Source organism: Ursus arctos, unplaced genomic scaffold (genome assembly GCF_023065955.2).
Source record: "Ursus arctos isolate Adak ecotype North America unplaced genomic scaffold, UrsArc2.0 scaffold_6, whole genome shotgun sequence".
In the NCBI taxonomy this organism is placed as follows: Eukaryota; Metazoa; Chordata; class Mammalia; order Carnivora; family Ursidae; genus Ursus; species Ursus arctos.
The window spans coordinates 75852015-75873471 of NW_026623078.1; the positions used below are offsets into that span (position 1 = coordinate 75852015).

Genomic DNA, 21457 nt, shown 5'->3' on the forward strand with positions numbered 1-21457 from the left:
GTACAATGAACCCCTGGGGGTGGGAGGTAAGAATCTAGCATCATCCCCCCCCCCTTTATTTCTAGATCAGGACGTTCATCTCCGAGAGCAGGGATGCTGGGCCTCTAATCCCACTCTCTTGATAGCAAATTTCACACTGACTTGACACCCTGGCCAGCTTCTGGCTCTCCCTCTCCCCCGGAACCATAGAATCCCATCTGCCCTCCTGTGATCAATTTATTGTTGGGGATTCTACACCCTCCCTCTGGGCATATTTTAAGATACAAGGAGACAGAGCCTGTGATTAAAAGAAAAAAAAACAGATGCCTAATGATGGAATGTCAGGCACTCATTTATTCATTAAGCAAATATTTACTGAACACCCACGCTAGGCTCTATCCTAGGGGCAGAGAAGCAGAGTGAACGCAGGCCAAAATCACTGGCTGCCCTCAAAGGTCTGGCTGTGAAATGGTGTGGTGCTAAGTGGTGTCCCTCCGGTGAATGAATGAGTGAACAGACTGCAGGTGACATCAAGTGATCACAGCAGATGATGTCAGGAAGTAACCTGAGCTGAATCGGGGCACGTGATCTATTGTAGGGGGGAGACCACAAAGTTCTTCACCCCCAGGTCCCTCTATAACCATCAGGGTACCCCTGCCTCCCTCTGTTCTCCCGTCCACATCCACAGCGCAAGACACATGGATAGAATGAGCCCCTTCTGGCCACTGCTGGCTTCCTAATCAAAGTTGAGGATTTGCGTTTACTCAGGGTCGATAAACACACACCCAAAAAAAGTGTTTAAGAGAAAGCAGATGAAATGTGGAGAAAGACAAGCTAATAAAGTCAGGGGAAGATGCTGTGAGTTTTCAACCATGGCCATAATTAAACAAGCCTGGCAGGGAGGAAGCTTGGAGGGCCAAGGCCCATGGATGTGCGCAGTGCCTGCGTTTCCAGGGAACATGTAAACCATCACTTCCTGCAGAATTAATTGGTCCCCGGTGGGAGATCCGTGCTAGGTTCCCCTGGACCATGCAGCGAATGTGGCTTTCCCGCCCCACTCCTGCCACCAGGCTGTCACACAGCTTGTCAAGACCGCTTTAAAAAAATCTGCGAACTGGGAGGTCAGTTGAGGACAACCTTTGGCGGAGGAATCTGTGTTCCTAAGGAAGTGTCAGAAGTTGAGGCTGCCCTCTTCCAGAACATTCACTGTCACCTCACCTCCCAAGGCATCTATCTCATGGGGTCACTGCACCAGATACCTAAGCGACACCTGCCTGCACACCATGTTCTTCCTCGGTCCAGGCAGGAACCTGGCGTGTGGAGAAGCACCTCTCTTCTCAAGTATGGGCGAGAGTCTGGCCTGAATTTGAAAGCAAGGGGCCAAGATGGAGAGCAGCCCAGGAGCCCCAAGGATCCCCCAGGAAGTGGATGACTTCCCAGAGATCAAAGGCGGCAAATGAGGGGGGATGCATAGGGCCAGCCTTAAGGAAACCCTAAAGAACAAATTTCCACAATTAAAGACAATAGCGGGGAGGGGATGAGTGAGGCCCGGAAAACAGTCGATGTCTTTGATTAAGCACTGATGAAACTCCCCATCACCGCTTTAATCTGGCTCCCCCGAGGGTTCTGCCGGCTTCACAATGTTTTCAGAGAAAACGATCTTGAATATACATCATTCCCCAAGCCACCACACAGAGACACAGCCCTGCTGCCTACCCCCCCTCTTCGGAACAGTTTCCCAGATGAGTCTTTAATGTCACATAATGGCAGCCTTGGCTCTTCTCTGTCGAAGATGATCTTTCTCACCAGCTTTTGCACTCTGCAGGGCCAATTCCTTTCGCAGAGTCTCCGTCGACCTGCGGCTTCCCGCACTTGAAGCTGAAGTCAATCTCCTTGACCTGACACCAGCTCCCACCAAGCCGAGGCCCTGATAACACTGAAGCACTCTCAGAAAACTGACTGGGCTCTAATACCAGAGTGAAGTCTATCCTGAGTTGATTCCAAGCATACCTGGATTCTGAGCCATTCTGAGTATGAATGATCACACGGCCGGACTGCTCCAAAGCTGAGCTGATCCACCGTTCACTGACTGCTGGCCTGCCTGCTTTTGCACACACTGTTCCCTTTGTCTGAAATGCTATTCCCAGCACTGGACTTCAAAATTCAGTTCAAACTGTCGCCTTCTCTGTAAAGCTTTCCCCAGCCCCTCCAGCAGAGTTTACTTTAACGCATCTTGAGTGTGTGAGCGTGGCCAGGCACAGGGCTTGGCCAGATGTACAGAGAGGAGAAACTTCTAAATGTGGCCAGAGACCCTCCCAGGCCAGCATCTCCAAATAACCTCTGGCTTGCAATTCTATTATTAAAAGTTTTACTGTGCAATATTTAGGCTGGACAAAAAAATATATAAAGAATAATCAAACCATCTCTTGTACCCATCGCCCAGCTTAAGGAATAAAATATAATGAATACAAAGTCCCCTGGATACCCTGCCCCAATCATATTCATCTCCCCAGTTCCCCAGAGGTAAGCACTATCCTGAATTGGGCATTTATTACTGCTGTGCATTTCTTTATACTCTTGCCACATATGATTACAGCCCCCTAAACAACGTGTATCAGCGTTTTCCAAGTTTTAAAGTTTTTATACCCTTAACCTTTTGCATATTAATACAATGATTTGTTTTTATGTCCACCCCTTCCACCGTCCAGGACTCTGTGAGCAGTGCCTGCATCCTGCTAATCTCCGTCTCGGGGCGCCCGCCCCAAATCCTGGCCCACAGTCATGCTGAATGCATGCTTATTGCAAGTGGGAGGGGAAGAAGAGGAAGAAGGAGGAAAAGAAAACAGTGAGGATTGAGTTTTCACTCACTGGACCCAAAAAGGCTTCCCCATGGAGTCTATCTGTGGCACAGCCTTCCGAAAGCCTCCTGCGGTCTGCAGACTCCAAAGGCACAGGGACCCAAGGAAGACAGGGCCCGAGCTGGCTGAGGGGACAGGGCAGCATTTGCTGTGAGGAACAGAGCCCACAGTACTGTACCCAGCACACAGTAGGGGCTCTGGATGCGTTTGGTGAATGAAAGACCATTGCTACAGGTAAGACGATGGAAAGCCTGGAACAAGGCAGCATGGTTGGTCTGGAGGAGACCCAACTTGGGGACCACCTCATAGAGAGGACGGTCCTCACTCATGGAGAACCAGTGTTTTCCTTCACTCAGCTCCACAGCAGAAGGCCCAGGGTGACACACTAAGTTGTCGCTCACTGCACAACACAACCCCAGGTGGCTTCCAGGAACTTTGGAGAAATCCGGAGAGGGTCATACAAATGAGAAGATGTTTAAACACGTGGTGGGGGGGGGACAGAGAGGGGAAGACAGGTTATGTGGCCACCACGAGAACAGGCTAATTCTGAGAGTACAAGAAATTCTAGCCTCCAGAATAAAGGAGGGATGAGGCCTCAGTAAGGCTCCTCCCCTTCGTTACGCTGTGTCTCTGACTTTCCGGTTTCCCTGTCGGCCTGAGGTGCATCTGAGAGGAGACCACCAAGTGGCGTTTAAGAGCAGCCAGGGCTAAGAAATTAAGTCCCAACTCTAGTCCTGACCAGCTGCGCAGCCTGGGACAGATTACCCAACCTCTCTGGGCTTCAATTTTCTGAAAAAAGTATGCAAGCATTCTGCAAACACTCTTGGAGCAAGGCCTGCTGTGAGCCTGACCTGAGGACCTGAACCAGAGAAAGGCCCAGCCTTAGGGCCTGGCAACGGTTAATGGAAAAGGCCACAGCATAAAAACAAAGCACTGTACGGATGCCAAGTGCTGTGATTAGACCTTATTTGCTGTCACATAAACCACTTTCTGACTTTTTCCTCTTCCTTTTTTTTTTTTTAAGATTCAAGACATAGTGTTTGGTCAATGCTAAGTAGAACAGAGAGCCAGGAAACTCATCTTTAATTCAGTGCTGACAATACTCAGCTCAGCTCAAACTTGGCAAAAATGCTTTCTTCCAGCACATCTATTCATAGACGTCTGTTCCTAGAGTTAGCTCTCAATTATTCAGTCTAACAGAGGAATTGTCCCATGCTCTGAGAAAGGCGTGCAGGAGGACAGGAGGGAGGGGGAGGAAGGAGAGGGAAGGAAGGGCGAGAGGAGAGCAGGGCAGACCTAAAAAAGACCGCTCTCCCCCCCAGAAAGCAGACACAGCCCCCTGAAGGGTGCAAGGTGATGGTGCCCTCAGGGTAGGGTCATTAGGACAGGGACGTGGGGAGGTAACAGACATATTACCCAACTCACTCCTGAGTAAGGAGTGCTTCGTGATGGCCTCTCCATAGGTGAAGAGGGGGAGGCTCGGGGGAGCAAAGTGGCAGCTAGAGGCAGTGGCACAGCTGGCCTGTGCGCCCAGTAGAGCCCCCTCAGGAGCCCCCGAAACGGAGACCCCAGGGAAGTGCAACCGTGGAGGGCCAGAGGCTTCACCCTTTCCCAAGGGCTCCACCTTGCACTGAACCTCCTACTTGCTGAGCAGAAAGCCATCTCTCCACCAGGTGCTGATGGGGATTTGGGGGTGGGGGTGCCGGGCACCCTGCTGTCGCCAGCTTTTCACACTGTGCTCTGGTCCTTCCCTTTCTTCCTCTGACCCTGGACACTGCAGCACGAGGAACAGGTGTGACTCAGCTGGGGACGCCCAGGGCCAGCCCAGCAAGTGGCGAGAGCTTCAGCTCCTCCTTCGCTCACCCACAGCCGCGCACCTGCCTGATCTCCTCCACACCCCTTCCCCCCGCAGGTGCTAGGGACGCAGCCAGTGCCCGGCAGGACAGAGGGCCACAGGAATGGGGAAAACAAGGGATGTTCGGGACCCTCATAAATGTCTGTGTGAGATGCTAAACCATGTCCCCATTTGTATCTAAACACACCCACATAAAGATTATGAACCTCAGGGTTTTAAATGAACGCTTAAAAAAACACCCCAATTTCAATTTGCCACCCAAAGCAGAAAATGAATTCATACCCTTATCCATCAAACATCCATTGGGCACCTGCGCACCAGGTACCTTTTGATGCTCGGTGCCTTCGTGAAAAAAATGGCTAAGGAGTTTTTAACTAGAACCTCTCCAAAACGCAGGCAGAGATGACAAGTGGGCTGCATGACAGACATAGAACTTGAGAGAAAACAGCATTTTAAATACCATGGAGACTGTCTGGAAATTTGCAATCCCGGCAACGACAGTGCAGCCCCCCGCTGAGGTGCCTGGGGCTGCTCCCTCCGGGTTTCTCAGAAGGCTGCCCGTCCTTTCCGCACCTCCTGCATCCCGCCACAGCGCCCGGGCAGCAGGTTCTCCTCCCCAGAGGTCCAGCGCAGCCCCCTCTCTCTGCATGAGCAGGAGGAGGGGGACCCACGTGCTCGTGCACAGAAGCTGGTCTATCTCCCACTGAGGACGCGCTGGACCGTGGCTCCCTCCACCGGAACCAGAAGCTCACTTTGGCCCTTATAGACACCGCGTCACCCCAACCGTCACCCCAACTGAAAACACTTTGCTATTCTTCATGGCAGCTGTCATTCACCCCACCTTTCCCCGAAAGTAACTTCCATCGGACTCGATGAGAGTCGCTGCCATTGTGGTGTCCCCAGATGCCCTTCACCCCATCAGCTGCTAACCAGGAGGGCGGGGGGGGGGGGGTGAGTCTTGAAAAGTCACAGGACCTCTGACCCCGGGTTACCTCCTTTATCAAAGGGCAGCAGTGGCTCCTTCCCCCCGGGTCTAGGACGCTCTGCACATTCAAGGACTACTGGCTGTGTCTTTCTCCAACTGTCTTCCAGTCTACCATCAGGCCTGTCAGTATCTCAATCTCGGGCGTGCCTGGGCCTCGGTTTTAGTGATTGTTCCATTCTGTTGTTTACTATTTATAAAGTGATCTAAATATTGGTTTTTCTTTCTTTCCCTGCAAACAGTAGAGCTCTAGGTTTCTTCGAAGAGATAAGAAAGGCACACAGAAGAGGGGAGGGAAGAAGGTTTCCTTCCAGTTAAAGTAATATCATAACCACACTGCAGAAAATGCATAAAAGAGAGAAAGGAAATTTATCCACATTCACATCCCCCAGCACGGCCTCGGACACCATCTTGGTGTGTACCTCCTTCCAATCTTTTTTCCTACAAATAAGTGCTTTTCTCAGTGTCCTCCCAGACTCTTGAGCCCTCATTTCAGTGGCTATAAGATATCTGATTGGAGTACTTAGTACATTTCAGACACTTAGGTTACTTCCAATTTACTATGTTATTGTGAAAGGGGCTGAACAGACCATCTCTTTTTTTAAAGATTTATTTATTTATTTTAGAGAGAGAAGGCACGAGCAGGGGCAGGGGCAGAGCGAGAGGAAGAGAGAGAGAATCACGAGCAGACTCCCTGCTGAGCACAGAGCCCAACAGAGGGCTCAATTCCAGGACCCTGAGATCGTGACCTGAGCTGAAACCAAGAGTCAGTCGCTCAACCAACTGAGCCACCCAGGTGCCCCCTGAGCTGATGATCTTTATGCCACATTCTGTCCATATCTTTAATTGCTCGTTTAGGAAAGCTTCCAAGAAATAGGTTCACTGGGTCAAAAGCTACAAATATCTTCATGGCTCTTGACATGAATTGTCATGGTTTCCCAGATGGGTCTTTAGAGGACCTGGTTGGCCACCAGCAAAAAGATACAGGTGCCTTCATGGGGCAGTGACACTGTCCACAGGCATCATGGGGTGGGGACAGGGGTACCTGCTGGGTTTTCTCTGCAGAGAGCTCTTATGGAACATTCTGGTCTCTGCACATCAGCACATGCACTCTCAGGGGTTTTTCAACTCCCCCTTGTTGAGTGGGAGCTCCACAGTACACACAAGAATAAGCTCCAAAGTGGAATCAGATACTCCCTCCCTCCTGTCCCAACAGCTACTTAATATGACGGGCGACGGAAGATCAGGTTCCTTTTCTTTCGGTTTTAAGTGTCCAAGGTCTTGAGACAAAGATCAATTTACCCGAGAGAGGCATTTTCCAGCCACGTTCCTGGTCACGAAGGGAGTTGCTGGCGGAAGGGGGGTGGGGATACTCAAAGGTCATACCTTGTTTATCCCTCATTTACTTCTGCAAGGGGGAGGTCTAGGGTAAAGTCACAAGTATGCAAATGCCGTTTTTCTACACTTCCCCTGCATTTCATCACCGAAACTTTGAGAAACTGCTGCTTGGGAAAGAGAAGGTCCCACTGGGAGGCAGTGCCTCGGGGAGTCGGGTCATCTCCCAAGGTTCCGGGGTCCCTCTGGGGCTCAGGAGCCTTCTCAGATCAACTCCAGATTGGGGCATTCAACCACATCCTTGAGCTGTGCAGTATCAATGGCACTCACAAAGGTCCCACTCCAGGGGCTGCTGTGACCAGACACTTGGCTTTTATTAAAAAAAAAAAAAAATAGAGTCAGGCCTCACTAGCCTGAAAGAGGCCGCCTCTGTCTGTCTACTGAGTCTGACACATGACACAGGACAGCTGGTCCCCCCAGCATTCTCTCCAAAGTCAATCACACTCAAGCCAGAGAGACCCCTGGAACAGTCACGCATACCTATGTGATACACGTAGCCCCACTGGGTCGGACGGCTGCATGTTCTGAAGAAGTCCCCGACGCACCACAACGAAAATGGGATCATATCCCAAGCTACTGTAACTCAGCCACATTCAGCTCTACTCAAATGGCCAAACGGGATTTTTTTAATTTTTAGAAGTTAGTAAGGGGCGCCTGGGTGGTGCGGTTGGTTAAGCATCCGACTCTTGGTTTCAGCTCAGGTCGTGATCTCAGGGTCCTCGAATCGAGCCCCACCTCAGGCCCCATGCTCAGCGGGGAGTCCGCTTGAGCTTCTCTCTCTCCCTCTGTCCCTCCCCCGTTCACACTTTCTCTTTCTCTCTCTCAAATGCATGAATAAATCTTAAAAAGAAATAACAGAAGTTTAAATAATGAAAAAGTGTATTCTGCCTGTGGTACTTAACGTGTATTGGTTTTATTTTTTGGATATTCTACTCAGTTGTACGTCATACGCTGCTGTCTGTGCCCTACATCTACTCCGACCTGTTACTGCACGGCATCGCGGACATGAAATCACACGTAGGCAAACTATCCCTCAGGGACAAGCTGGGAGACTATCTGGGATCATTTTCACCATGTAGTGCTGACTTCTGAAAGTCATGATTAAGACGTGACTCCATGTAAGGTTTCCCCTCCCTCGGTGCTTTTAGGTCTGTAAGGTAGTGGCGGACAATCAGTCTCAGATCACAACAGGAAACCAGGCCTCCCAGGCCGGCCAGTGCCGCTGAGGAGTGGGGGGTGGGGAGAAGGCCCCTGGCTTTATAACCTGCCTACCAAGGACAGGTGGGCTGGGCATGAAAACTTGCCCTGGCACTGCGCCCGAGCTGGCTGTCCAAACAGGTCCCACGTTAGAGAAGAAATCAGCGCTGTCCGAGTGCAATTTCCAGACATCGCACCCCTGACCTCCTCAGCACCTTGGGCAGTGGCCCTGGGACCGTCACCTCCGGCTAGGAGATGCGTCCTCTTTTACTGCCCATCTCCCGACCTACGCCTTACAGATTCCCTTTCCTACGTGAGCCATGGCCTGAAAAAGCCTGGGAAGGAGGGGACTAGGTGATCTTCAATATCCTTTCCTTCTGAGCACCAGCCACCCCACCCCCAGCACACCCAGAGTTACAAACAGACGGTACAGGGGCAAGAGAGGACAGTACCTGGGGGGTTCTCCAACTGGGTCTCTAACAGAGACCTCTGCACCAGTATCACCTAAGAGAGCTTGTCAACAATGCGGCTTCTTGGCCCTTCCACCCAGGAAGCATAAGCACACCACGTCATGTCAGATGAAACGAGTACTGGGGAAGAGGGAACGAACACATGCACAGAATGTTCTGGCAAGTTTACAGATTGAAATCGGATGGGAGGAACCAGAAGTATTAATACTATGTCCACTTATTTTCTCAAGACTACAACAACCAGTATCCAAACACGGAGATTCTCCTTTCAAATTCAACCCGCCGCCAAAGCATGAGCCCACAGCACCTATCTCCCCCCACATCTTTCTCTTGTGGGGGTGCCCACAGACCATGCGATGTGCTTAAGTTCCCAACACCAAATGCATCGAGAGCTGTATTAATAGCACGAGTCAGTTTCACACTGAATTTACCAAAACACCTCAGCACTCAGATTAGCTCAAGTCATCCATCTACTTGCAGTGCTCCGTAATGCTGACTTTCCTTGGCCATAGTAGGTGGCTTTGGTGACGGTGGTGGCCGAGATGCCTACATGAAAACCACCCCGTTCCAAAGCAGCATCGAGCAGCAACAGCGGCTACTCTTTGCAGACAGCTCCCTTTGGAGATTTTTGGAGTTACAGCCGAGGTTCGCTTGAAAGAGGAAGTCAAAATAGGGGGTGGGCACTCACGCTGGCGGGGTACGTTTTCCTTCCGGCTCCGAGTTTTCTCAGCGTCCTCGCCTGTGAGATGGGGACAACATGACCCGCCTCGCACAGACCCTGTGACCGTCAGAAATAAAATATGCAGATATACGTTGTCCATGCTCAACAGGGAAAGCTGTTACCATTTCAGGGGAGACCAAAACCCACCACGTGATGCTCATGGGAGCCCTATGATCCGGGAGGCTTTTGCCTGAGCCCTAACCTCTCTCCTGCCCCACTTCCATCAGCCCGCTGCTCTGTCCTGTCTGGTGTCAAGGGACTCCCCACTGCTATCCTGTCCCCAAAGCCAGCCAGAGAGCTTCTCTGGTTCCTGGGTGACAAGAATGGACCTGGGGGGCAAGGGGCTGGGCCTGGGTTAGCCCAAAGAAACAAAGCCTTCCTCTTCTCAAGTTGCACAGCTCCTTAGAGACTTGTGTGGGTGGCAGTGGGACACACACCCTGTACCCCCCACACAGACCCATCACAGGGCCTAGCACACAGTAGGTGCTCGCCTAATTCTAGTCACCGTATAGCAGGATGCATCTGGTAATGCATCTGCATTACCAACTGAACACTGACACCGAAGGCCTGCTCAGCAAGGACTGGAAAACGTCACTCGGCTTTCATTCACAAGCCCGTGTGATCTTAGACACACAGCCTGGCCGCTGGGGCCTCCGGGGTTCAGAGCAATACACGAAACCGGAGTTCAGGAGAGCAGAGCAGACATTTTAGGATGTTACTGACCGAGTTTCACTTCCACATCGTCTTCTGCATTCAACTTCCACTCTGGTTTTGAGCAAAGCTGGGGCCGCGCAGAGACAGGCAGGAAAAGCCTCCGATAGCGGCAGGCTCCTCTCCCTGAGGCCGGGTGGGTAGCGGCCTTGAACTCTAGAGCACCTCTCAGCCGTCAGGCCCCGAGCCAGGTGCAGTCAGACGCCTTCTGATGCAAGAGCACAACAGGCTGCAAAGCAGGCACTGAGATGCCAGAGGAGGGTGTGCGACCTCAAGCCGCGACGCGAGTGAACCAGGCGAGCCGACACGCGGCTGGCCCCAGCTGCCCAGCTCTGCACCCTGCCAGCCTCCCCGAGCAAAGGAGACCCCCAGAGGGGCCAGCCACAGTGTCTGGTTTTACGTAAAGCCACCGCAGCAGGGTGATGTTATCTTCCAGAAACATCCGCCTCCCGTCAAGTTCAGACCTTGTATCTCTGCCAAACGGACGGCCCTGGCCCGACACTTGCACTGGACACACCAGTCCTCGCTCACCTGTGATGAGGGCCTGCAAGAGGGGGACCTTTGGGGAGTGTTCCCGCCAGGGACTAGCTAGCAGCTTACATGCACATGGCCTCGTTGAGTCCTTCAAAGTACCCGGAGAGGCGGGCGTGGTCAGCCCCACTTCCGCTGTGACAGCCCCGGCTCAGCAAGGTGAGGGACTGGCCCAAGGTCACACCACGGCTGAGTGGCAGGGCTGGGGCTCCGGGAGCTCCTCGGGGTGGCAGTGTCTGCTGAGTGGGCATTGGGTTTAAATTCCAAAGAGCTCCAAGTGGCCAGACAGAGCCAGTCCCAGGGGCTCCCTGAAGCAGATGAGCAAAGACGTGTGCTGCCCAAGCCTCCTTCCATCCTTGAGTCCTGCGCATAAATGCACCCCACTGTACTCCCCACATCTCACGATGTGGGGGAGGGGGGGCAAGCGGGCCATCAGCCTCTGAGGGCATGTGAACTCGACGCTGTTGCTTTCCCTGCCTTGGGCCTTCTTTTTCACTGTGGATTTAAGTGCTTAGTCCTCTGCTGAAGGAAGGCCACAGCACTGATACCGAGCTGGGACAGGGCACCCAGCCAGCACCAGTCCCTGGGCTGGGGCTGCCTTACACCGAGGACCGCCCCAAGACACTCACAGGCAGACACCGTGGAGCCATGTGGAAAGGCCCGGCTAAGACCCAGGTTCCAGGCCTGATTGGGCCTCTTGGGCAAGATGCTTCCCCTTCTGGGTCCCAGTTCCCTCATCTGTTAAGTTGAGAGTCCTGGACGCCTAACCCCTGACACTCTGAGCATGAGCTTCCTGCTCGATCCTTCCAGCCCAAACCACGTGTGAAGACCTGTTGCACTCACACTGCCTCCCTTCCCGCCTCAACTGCTCCGAGGGTACAGGCCTTGTGGTAGATAATGGGGGCTCTCTTCTTGCCACCCCTTTGTGTTCTCACTGGACTCCGCTCTAGGCCTCCATCTTTTTAATCGTGTGTCATGGGCAAGGCTGCCTCTTCCACTAACTGAACTATCAGCTGCCTTCAGACCCTCGGGTGTCGTATTCAGATTCACATCCATGTCAGTCCAGGTCCTGAACGAATGACGGGAGTGGGGGCCTCCATGCTCTCCCTACTCAAAGTGTGGTCCACGGACCAGAGCTTCCTATGGGAAAGCGTAAAGAATGCAGAATCTCAGCACACCCCAGCCTCTGACTCAGAATCTGCAAAGGAACCCCAACTGATCTGGGGGCACACTCCAGTCTGGGGAGCCCTGTTCCAAGGTGCTCCCCGGCTCTGACTTGCCCCCACCCCACATCCCTTGCTCTGACCACCTAGAAGCCTTCCAACTTATGGACCTTAGCAGGACTCACTAAAAAGCAGCCCGTCATTAACCAAAAGAGATTTGTCTTAGGAACCTTCTAGAAGAAACAGGATCTGAAATGTACAGGCCCTAGGGTGATTCCTGCCCTGTGTTACCCGCTGGCTCCCCATCCCCACCCCCCAAGTCTCAAGGAAGCTCAAGCAGCTCTCGAAAACGTTGAGGTCCCTTACCCTTGGTTCTGTGGATTTGGCTACCGTCACCCTCTCCACCCACCAGCCCCTATAAATGGATGATTGCCCAGCTGCCAATGTCCCCCAACAGAGACAAGCAGACCGGCGGGCCACCTGCCCCTCAGGAGCCCTGTGTCCATGCTCAGAAAATGCTCCTCCCTCATTCTCTACTCTTGACATTTATTCAACTTGCAAAGAAAAGAAACTTTTCCAAAACACATTTCTGGTTTTTTAATAAACCCTGCAATTCCTCTAATGGTTTCAGATCATCTTAAATATTTATTAAAATCATTCTCAGCCACACTTCTTTAAACAAATCTCGTTGACTTCGATTATTTATATATTTACGAACATGATGTCTCCTTTCCTCGGAGCAGATGGCAGCTAGTAAGTCTTTGGAAAGGAGAAAAAAAAAATCAATGGGACGGAACGTAAACTCAGTGACTCCCCGATTTACTCTTCTTGACAAGCTCTGGTACAATTATCTTCCCATTTAGTGGAAGCGCCATATGACGGCCAGTCAAACCAAACCAACGACTGGTTTGGGAAAGCATGGCGCCCTGAACTGGAATCTAGCCTGGAACTGCCAGCCCAGGGCTCAATTCCCAGGGGGAACTGGAGCCCTGTTCATAGAGGGACAGGACAATGGGGCAGGGGTGGGGATGGAAAGAGCCGTGGGGACAGGGAGACAGGAACCCACACTGGCACAGCACCTCCTCTGCGCCATGCACGGTGCTGGGAGGTGTTGCACGTGACATCAGAGCTGATCTCCACAACACCTCTCACGTTCGAGCTGAGGAAGGCCCAGAGAGAGAGGACAAAGCTTGTCCAAGGTCACAGAGCTAGTAAGCAGCAGAACCAGGAGGCGAACCCAGGCAGGCTGGGCCCTAAGGCCGTAGCCACACTGCCGCTACAAGAGGACAAGGACAACAGGAAAGATGTAATTGCCCTTAACCTCATGTGTTCTGGGCTACAAAGTTACTATCTTTCTTTCAACCTGGCGAGGCCCGTCACCCCTCTCCAGACCATCAGAAACTTCATTCCCAAGCACCAGGAACTCTGCCTATCTGAGAATCTGAGGGACTCAGGTGTTGGCGTTAAAGCTGGAGGGGTCCATGCAAAGGTGATGAGAACACAGGAAGTGAGTGCCGTGAGCACACCAAGAGTTAACTTTAGGAGAGAGTGAAGAAAAGAAGACCTTTGCCCTCAGCAATGGATGAAAAAACGCCATCTGAACACGGGCCTTTATCCAGAGGGCCAGACAGGGAAGGTGAAAGAGAATGCCATCAGCCAGTCCCCTCTCACCTCAGTGTACTTCTCTGGAGAAACTCCAAGCCCAGTGAAAACAGAGACATGGGTCTAGACTTCGAGAAGCTCCAGCTGAGGAAGCAGATGGTGATCGCCATTTAGCAGGGGTCTCGGCTACGGGCGTCACACAGCCGCATGAGCAGAACAACCCCACGCTGCACGGTCCCATTTTACAGATGAGAACACTGAGGCTCTGATGCTTGCTGAGCGGCCGATGGGCAGTAAGGGGCAAAAGTGAGCATGTGGACCTGGGTCTTGCCCTCTTACTCAGGAACCTGTGACACGGACCGGCTGGAGCGGAGATGATTTTGCCTGTTGGCGGATGAGGAAAAGGGGGTCCCAGGCGTGCAGCGACCTCCCGAAGGCTGCCTGACCAGCACGGAGCTAATGTGGACCCATCTGAAATCTGATTTGTCACTGACACGACACTGCCTCCACAGCGCTCCCTGCAAGACGGTTTCCCTGAAGATGGCCAAGTCCCAGGCTGCCGGAGCCACGGGACCGGGGTCTCCTCAAACAAGGAGGTGACAGCAATGCTCAAATTGAGGCCACGTGACACTGGCGTCCCTCAAGAGTCCTTCCTGTCACGGTGTCTGGATCCTGAAGTAAGAGCTGTCAGAGGCTGGGATTCCAGAATGAGGGATCAAAATGCACTTGGGAGGAACTGTCAAAGAACAATTTCAAGGTCACCTATGGGCCAGTGCCCTGACCTTGAGGTGGAGACCGAATGTACCTTCGTAAAGAGCAAAGGGGGGGACCATCTCTCTTTTCTTCGGCTGTCACAGAACGTGTACCGTGTATCCAAGCACATGCCAGACAGCCTGCCAGGTGCCAGGGGAAACACAAAGGCCATTCAGAAGGGAGCAGAGCTCACAAAAAAAGGGAGAGCGCGCTGTGGATGGAAGATGGGCAAGGATCCTGAATCAGCCGCTTCCTGGCTGAGGGTATGGGGCCAAGTCCTGCACCCTCGCTAAGTCCTGCAAAATAAGAATAAAACCTCTCCTTGATGGTAACCGTGACCACTCCACATCTTAAAACTAAATCTGCACGTATCAAACGTCAGCAGGCTGCCTCTTAGAATAGTAGCAGCACCCGGGCTCACCTCCTGCCCTCCGGATGTGAAGAATGTCACAGCTAAGATCCAAAGAGAGGTGCACAGAAACCTTTGGGAGCTGAGAAAGAAGGGCCGGCTGTCAGAGAAAGCAAAATTACCTGAAAATCTCCCAAAGTGAAGTGCAGAAACCCATACCAGGCCTTTATCTGAAGGCCATTTCCAAGTCCCCCTGTGCCTTAACCCACCCTGGTCTCCTTCAGCACACACACTGCTCCTCCCCATGCCAAAAGTCTGGCAAGATCTGGAAAATGCAAATTCCAACACGCCTCCCCAGGAAGAAAACTCAGGCCAGCTGACCACTCCCGCATGCCCTACCAAGGAAGAAAACCACCTCTCCCCGGTTCCCTCCACGTTTACCAGGAACCCCCAAGTCTGGGAAAACAGCCCAGCTGTTAGCCCTGGCAACCCTCCGCGGACAGTCATCTGGCGGTGGCAATCAACATGATGCTTCCTTTTCATTTCCACAGAATGCAATCTTTCAAGAATAGGAGAGGCTCAAAGTCAGAGTTTAAGCTCCTTTTCACAAGGAATCAATATTTTCACAAGATAATCCTTCTCTGGGGAGGGGATGGATTACACAGATCCCAGGTGGCAAAATGTGGCTCTCCCCGGATTGTGGGATGGATGGTCCTGGGCAAGGAAGCCAAAATGTAGACCCACCCCCACTCACTTCTCAAGATTCACGATCCAGCTCTTCATTTCACAGATATCTACCCACAGCCTCCCAGGTGCCCAGGGACCCCTTCTAGGCAGCGAGGATACAGAAATTAAAGGGGAGGCGATTGACAATGACACTTCCCATTACTGCGCCCCCTCCAGGCCAGGAAGTCCACACTCACTTTCTCTAGGCCCTACTCAAAGCACCCATTTTACAGACAGCCGTCTAAGACTCAGAGAGGGTAAGCGATTCGTCCAAGGTCACACAGCTAGTAAGGTGGCAGGGCCAGGAATTAAGCATAGGTGCAAAGTCCACGTGATACTCCCCAGCGGGGCCTCCTTCCCGCTCAACTCCTCCCCCATCGGCTCCATTTCTTGCAGCAGGGTGGGGATCAAAGCCGCCACCCCCCTCCCCCCGCACCGGGCTCCAACCAGGGAAGTCCCCGGTTCCTCTTTCCTCCCACTCTTAGGACGGGACACACAGGTTCGCTACCCACTGTGTGTGAACACAGCCCCAGGAAAGCCCTGCAGGCTGCAAGGGCATCCACCCGATTGCACTGAACTTCCATTAAAAAAAAAAAAAAAAAAAAAAAAAGATGATGAAAAGATAAAGGGCAAAGAGGAAGTGCTCTTTAAACATAGGCGGGTGGTTACCCCAGGAGGAAGTCTTAAGGCCAATGGAGATTTTGTTCACCCCCTCTAGTTCCTCTATTCGAAGCGGCTGGCCTTCCAGCCCCCAATGCAAGTTGGCCGGGGGCTGCACTGCGCGGGGGCTAGACCCTGCGCCCTCACCTGGCGCGCAGGAGGGGTCGGGGTGGGGGGCGGCCACCCCGAGCGCTCCCTCCCTCCCGGCGTGGGGCCCCGCCGCCCGCTCCCCGCAGCTGGGTGGACCCGGGCGGCGGCCCCGCGGCATGTGCGCCCCCCCCCGCCCCGCCGCCGCCCCCCGCCCGCACCGCGTCCTCCGGTGCCCCCCGTGCCGCCCCCGCCCCTGCGGCGCCCCCTCTCCCACCGCCGCTCGCCCGGCCCGCACCCCCGTCCCCGCACCCGTCGCGCGCGCCCCGCACCCGCACCCGCACCCGCGCCGGGCGCAGGCGGCTCCGGGGGCGCGCGTGCGAGCGGGGCGGCCCGGGCGGCGGCGCGGCGGGGCCCCAGGCACGTACCTGGCGGCCGGGCAAGCGGCGAGGGGAGCGCGGCCGCGGGCGCTGGAGCGCAGGAGCCTCGGAGCCTCGGGTGCCGCCGCCGCCGCCGTTTCCGGGTTGGCCGGTCTCACGTCACCGCCACAGGTTCGCGAGCGGCCCCCGCCGCGGCGGCAGCAGCAGCAGCGGCGGCCCCGGCGAGTGCCAGGCGAGAAATAACTATAAAAGGAAGAGACGCCTCGAGGAGGAAGAGGAAACGCTGTTTACCTTCGAGAAGGCGAACCGCCGGCGCTCGCACAAAAGGAGGACGCTCGCCGACGCCGCCTCCCCCCGCGCCCCGTCCCCGCCGCATCGCGGGGCCCGGCGTCAGCGCGCGCGGCGCCCCGGGACCGCCCCGCGCCGGCCCCCACCCCAAAACCCGCGGCGGGGGCCGGGGGCCTGGGGGGGGCCGCGGCGGGGTGACCTTGGGCGAGTCACGGCGGGCGAGTGAGCCGCTGCATGGGCGCAGTGTCGGGGCGGGGGGGGGGGGTTCGACGTCCCCCTGGGCCAGACCAGGAAACCCCCGCCCCAGGAGGTGCAGGGCTGGCCCAAGGTCACAGGCTGTCGGACCTGTCTACAGCTTCACGCGTCCTGCCCTGGGTCCGCTTCCCCCTCCCCTGTGCTCCGGAATGATGCCAAGCCCGCCCGGCCCCCCTCGCCACGGGGTCGGTGACAGCGACAGCGACAGCGCGGACATTCAGAACATTCGGGCCGTCAACAGATACTTATTGATGGCCTACTAAGTGCCAGGACTATTCTAGGCCCTGGGGACACAGCTGGGAACCCAAACAAAATTCTAGCCTGGGAGGCAGGGGGACAGTCAGTAAGCAAGTATCTGCTGTGTCTGGCGGTGCTAAGTGCTGTGAGGAAAAATAAATCAGGGCCAGGGGAGAGAGAGTGGGGGTACGGGTGCCATCATGAGTGGCTCTCCAAGGACTCTGAGTACAGAAAGCTCCTCTCTATAATAACAGCGTCGGGCATTATGGAGACCCCATCTTTCCCCTTGTCTATAATGGCAAAGAATACATTTTTCTCCCTGTAACAACACGACATGCCTGGGGAACTGATATGATGTTCTTCCCTCTGCCTTGATCTCCCGCCCACCCCAAGCCCATCCTATCGCTGTCTTGAAATTCAGCCACATTTCTCAGGAATCTAGACAATGTTCTTTAAAGTGTCTTTCCACTGACCTCTAGCAGGACGTCAAGAGTTACATCAAAAACCTTCAGTGTCTTTCCACCCTCCACCTCTAGCTATCCTGGAGGAGTTGGGGGCTGGGATGTGTCCAAATCATATCAAGGGCTGGGTTATCTGATTATAACCCGCCAGTTTCTTTTACAAAGATGTCTAAACCCTTTCTCTTACCCAGGCCCAAGGCTAGGAGCTGGGGGCCCCGGGAAGATCCAGTTCCAACAGGCCTTGCAAGGGGCTCCAGGCCCTGTATCTGCAGGAAAGCGGCCCAGGTGGCAGCTCACAGAGGAGACAGAGGGGGAAGGGTGTCTATTCAACTTGGAAGGGAAGGAGCCCCAGAGAGGGCAGAAGATCATAAAACTCTTCCTAGAAGTTCTGAGAGGCATTTAGCTAAAGTGAAAAAGAAGCATCTGGAAGCTTGCCTGAGCGTCAGTGCCCTCATCTCTCAAGAGAGGAAGTGAGGCCCACCTCACCTAGGTGGAGAGGAGGTGACCCAGCTGGGTCTTGAACTAGGAACTTGAGTAGCAAAGGGGTTGGAATCAGAGCTGAACTGAGTCCGTTTCTTTCTTGGCCACTTACAACGTGGGCATTAATAATTCCAAACAGTTCTGAAGTTCTAACCGGTTGCTGAACGCTGTGCCCATCTAATTTCATTCTCAGAAGAGCCCCAGGAGGCAGGTTCTTCATGCTCAGTGTTATGCAAGATACCAGAGCCCAGACAGAGAGAGATGGAATTTGCCCAAGGTCAGACTAATTAGCTAGCTAGCGGTGGAGCTGGGCGTGAACCCAGGTTGTCTGGCTCCAAAGCCCAGCTCTTCACGCCGGGCCTCAGTTTGCTCACTTATTAAATGGGATTGACAATAACTGCTTCATTAGGTTGTGTTGGGCGTGGGAAATGAAACAACACGTGTAGAACCTAGCCCATTAGTCAGACCCAGGAGAGTGCTCCCAGCATTGTAATTATCATCACAATAATTATAAAAGGCATAAGGGTAAAGACCTTTCTGGCATGCTTGGGAACTGCAAACGGTTTGGAGTGAATGTAACATAGAGTGTAAATGTAGGGGGTTGGCAAGCAGGGAAGAATCAGTGAAGGTGTGTGTGCAGGGGCTGGATCACACTTACCCTGCACTCCACTGAACTCAGAGATGTCTGAGATGAAGAGTCCAACCCATGTGTATGAATCTCCACTCACTGGGTACAGGGAGGCTAAGTGAATGATTCGGGCCTCTGATCTTGCTCATCCAACCAGGTCCTGATAGATGTGACAAATTCAAGCAAATGGAACCTGGGGATAGTGCCTGGGAACACCTATGGCAGTTCACCCCTGCAGTGGCCTGCTCTGTCCACCTGGGGTATCAACCCAGGCAGTGACAGATAGGGCTGTGTGGGCTGCTGCATCAGAACACCAGAGCCTGGGGGGCTTACACAACAAACATTTATTTCTGATGGTTCTGGAGGCTGAGATATCCAAGATCAAGGCCCCTGCAGAGTTGGTGCCTGGTAACGGAGGGCCCCCTCTCGGGTTCATAGTCCTCATCCAGTGTGTCCTCACCTGATGGAAGAAGGGAGAGAGCCCTCTGGGGTCTCTGTCGAAAGGGCGCTCATCCCATTTACGAAGGCTTCACCCTCAGGACCTAATCACTCCCGAAGGCCCCACCTCCCAGCACCATCCCATTGGGGATTGGGTTTCAACACATGTATCTGGGGGGTGGGAGGCAGGAAACACAAACATTCGGTCCATCATATTTGGTGTCCCGAAAAGAGCATTGATTTGGGGGTCAGGAAGTCTTGCCTGGAATTTCCAGCTGTACAGTTGTTTAACTTCTGACTCCTTTAATTTCTTCATCTGTAAAATGGGAATAATACCGTTATCTTCTGTTGTTGAGAAGAGTCTATGAGAGGATGAATGTTTAATGCTTTCTAGGCTGTAAAACAGCCTGCACATTTTAGTTGGTCTCAGAATCCTATTCTCCCATAGCACATGCCGTCCACACATCTTTCAAGGGAAGTAGCCAGCTCTTTCCCTCGTATCTGCAAAAGCCCTTCAAAAATATGTCTTTCCCCGTGAGCATTGGCTTTTTCGCTGGAGTGAACGCTATTACGTGTGGAAGGCAACAGAAGGCGCAGGTTAGGGGACACGGGCACTCTGTGTCCTGCTGGTTAGTGTTTTGTCATTAAGTAGGTGCCGCATGCCATGGGGGGAAAGCAAACCCAGTGATGTTTTAGTTCCCTGCTGTCAGGGTCCCGGCAGCTCTGGCCATTCAGAACACAACGGACTTAAGGGAGACCCACCACCTGAACGCACTAGGGGCTTCTGTCCTGGAAATGTGAAAGGGCCCCGTGGAAGGGGGCTGGCAGGTGGCTCGGGCAGCCCCTTTATCTTGGGGGATTCCGCTCAGGAAGGCAGACAGGGCGCTGGCCCCCGGGCTGGAGCAGGGATCTTCACCCACACAGCCCCGGAGCCCAAGCTTCAAAAGCTGATGACTGATGGTTTCCAGGGCCTGGGACAACGGGTGGTAATTGCTTAATGGACACCAAGTTTCCTTTTGGGGTGATGAAAATTCTGGAACTAGATCGAGGTGGTGGTTGAACAACATAGTGAATGTATTAAATGCCACTAAATGCTCACTTTAAAATGGTTAGCTATAGGTTATGAGATTTTCACCTGAATTTTTAAAAAGGCAGGCAGGCAGGCAGGCAGGCAGGCAGACAGGTAGGCAGGCAGGCAGGGAGGGAGGGAGGGAGGGAGGAAAGAAGGAAGGAAGGAAGGAAGGAAGGAAGGAAGGAAGGAAGGAAGGAAGGAAGGAAGGAAGAAGGGAGGAAAACTTGGTGGGGTTTTGGGGGGGGGCTGGTGAGCAAGACCTTTAGCATATTTTCAACATTTCACAGCATCAACGATCGGGCTGCACCAACGAACTGAATGTTGGAATCACAGAAACTGGGTGCTGGAATTCCTTCTGAGCAGCCGGTTTATATAAGCGAGTCTTTAACAACTGAAAATTATTAGGAACTAGTATTGAATGATGCAGTTTTGATATTATGTTTATTATTATTATTATTATAGCTTAATTTCTGTTTCCGCAAAAACGAGCATGGAGAGTGGACTAGCTCCGGGGCGAGTCTGAGAGGCCTGAGCAGCTGCAGGGCCCCAGGGAAAATATTTAGCCTCTCTGTGCCTTGCGTTTCCTGCTTCCATAAAATGTGGTGACAGTGACATCTCCACCATAGACTGCAGAGAGCATCTCTGTGTGGACCGAGTGGGATGATGTCGGGAGACTTTCACCTGGCACGTGCAGGACAGGTGGCAAGTTCTTGTCACTACCTGGTACACAAAATCTTCCAAAACAGGGGTGGGGGGGGGGACAAGCCAAAGAAGTTCTTGGGGGAGCTCTAGAAACCACTACCTAGACTCTGGTGACTTGGGGGAGCTCTAGAAACCACCTAGACTCTGGTGACTTGGAACTACACACATGAATTTCACACGTGCCTGGTACGCAGTGTATGGTGGGCAGCAGGGAGGGGACTGCGGCAGGAAGAGCCAGCCCCCCTCCCTCTCCACTCCTCTGCATGGCAGCCTGTCTCTGTACCTTAGAAAATGCCAGTTATCACTAAGAGCAAGAGCGCAGAGTCAAAACACAACAAATTCCCTGGCATCATTCAGGGCAGGAGGCAAGCAGCCTTCCCCACTGTCCCAGAGCCAAAGTCCTCACGAAAAGCTGGGAAATGTGATCCGTCACGGAAGCATCACCCAGAAGCAGTTACCTTTGGAGGAATTGCCATG

The 21457-nt window shown here is 53.4% G+C and overlaps 2 protein-coding genes across 7 annotated transcripts in view; one reads left to right on the top strand and one right to left on the bottom strand.

Moving 5' to 3' along the window:
• CYRIB (CYFIP related Rac1 interactor B) overlaps positions 1-16759 on the bottom strand; it is a 142560-nt gene extending 125801 nt beyond the window's left edge. Inside the window, exon 1 of one of the 6 annotated variants that reach the window (XM_048212470.2) lies at positions 16711-16759. The gene's annotated coding sequence lies outside the window, so the exon portion shown is untranslated. Of the gene's footprint in view, positions 1-9424; positions 9471-16467; positions 16623-16710 lie in introns of those variants that run through there. The other 5 variants (XM_057307727.1, XM_048212471.2, XM_048212469.2 and 2 more) reach the window with 5 other exon arrangements.
• The window catches only part of LOC130542884 (collagen alpha-1(III) chain-like), a 63008-nt gene extending 46075 nt beyond the window's left edge, over positions 1-16933 (top strand). Inside the window, exon 3 of the mRNA XM_057307802.1 lies at positions 16189-16933. Coding sequence (XP_057163785.1) covers positions 16189-16933 — 745 coding nt within the window. The remainder of the gene's footprint in view (positions 1-16188) is intronic.
• The last annotated feature ends 4524 nt before the right edge of the window (positions 16934-21457 follow it).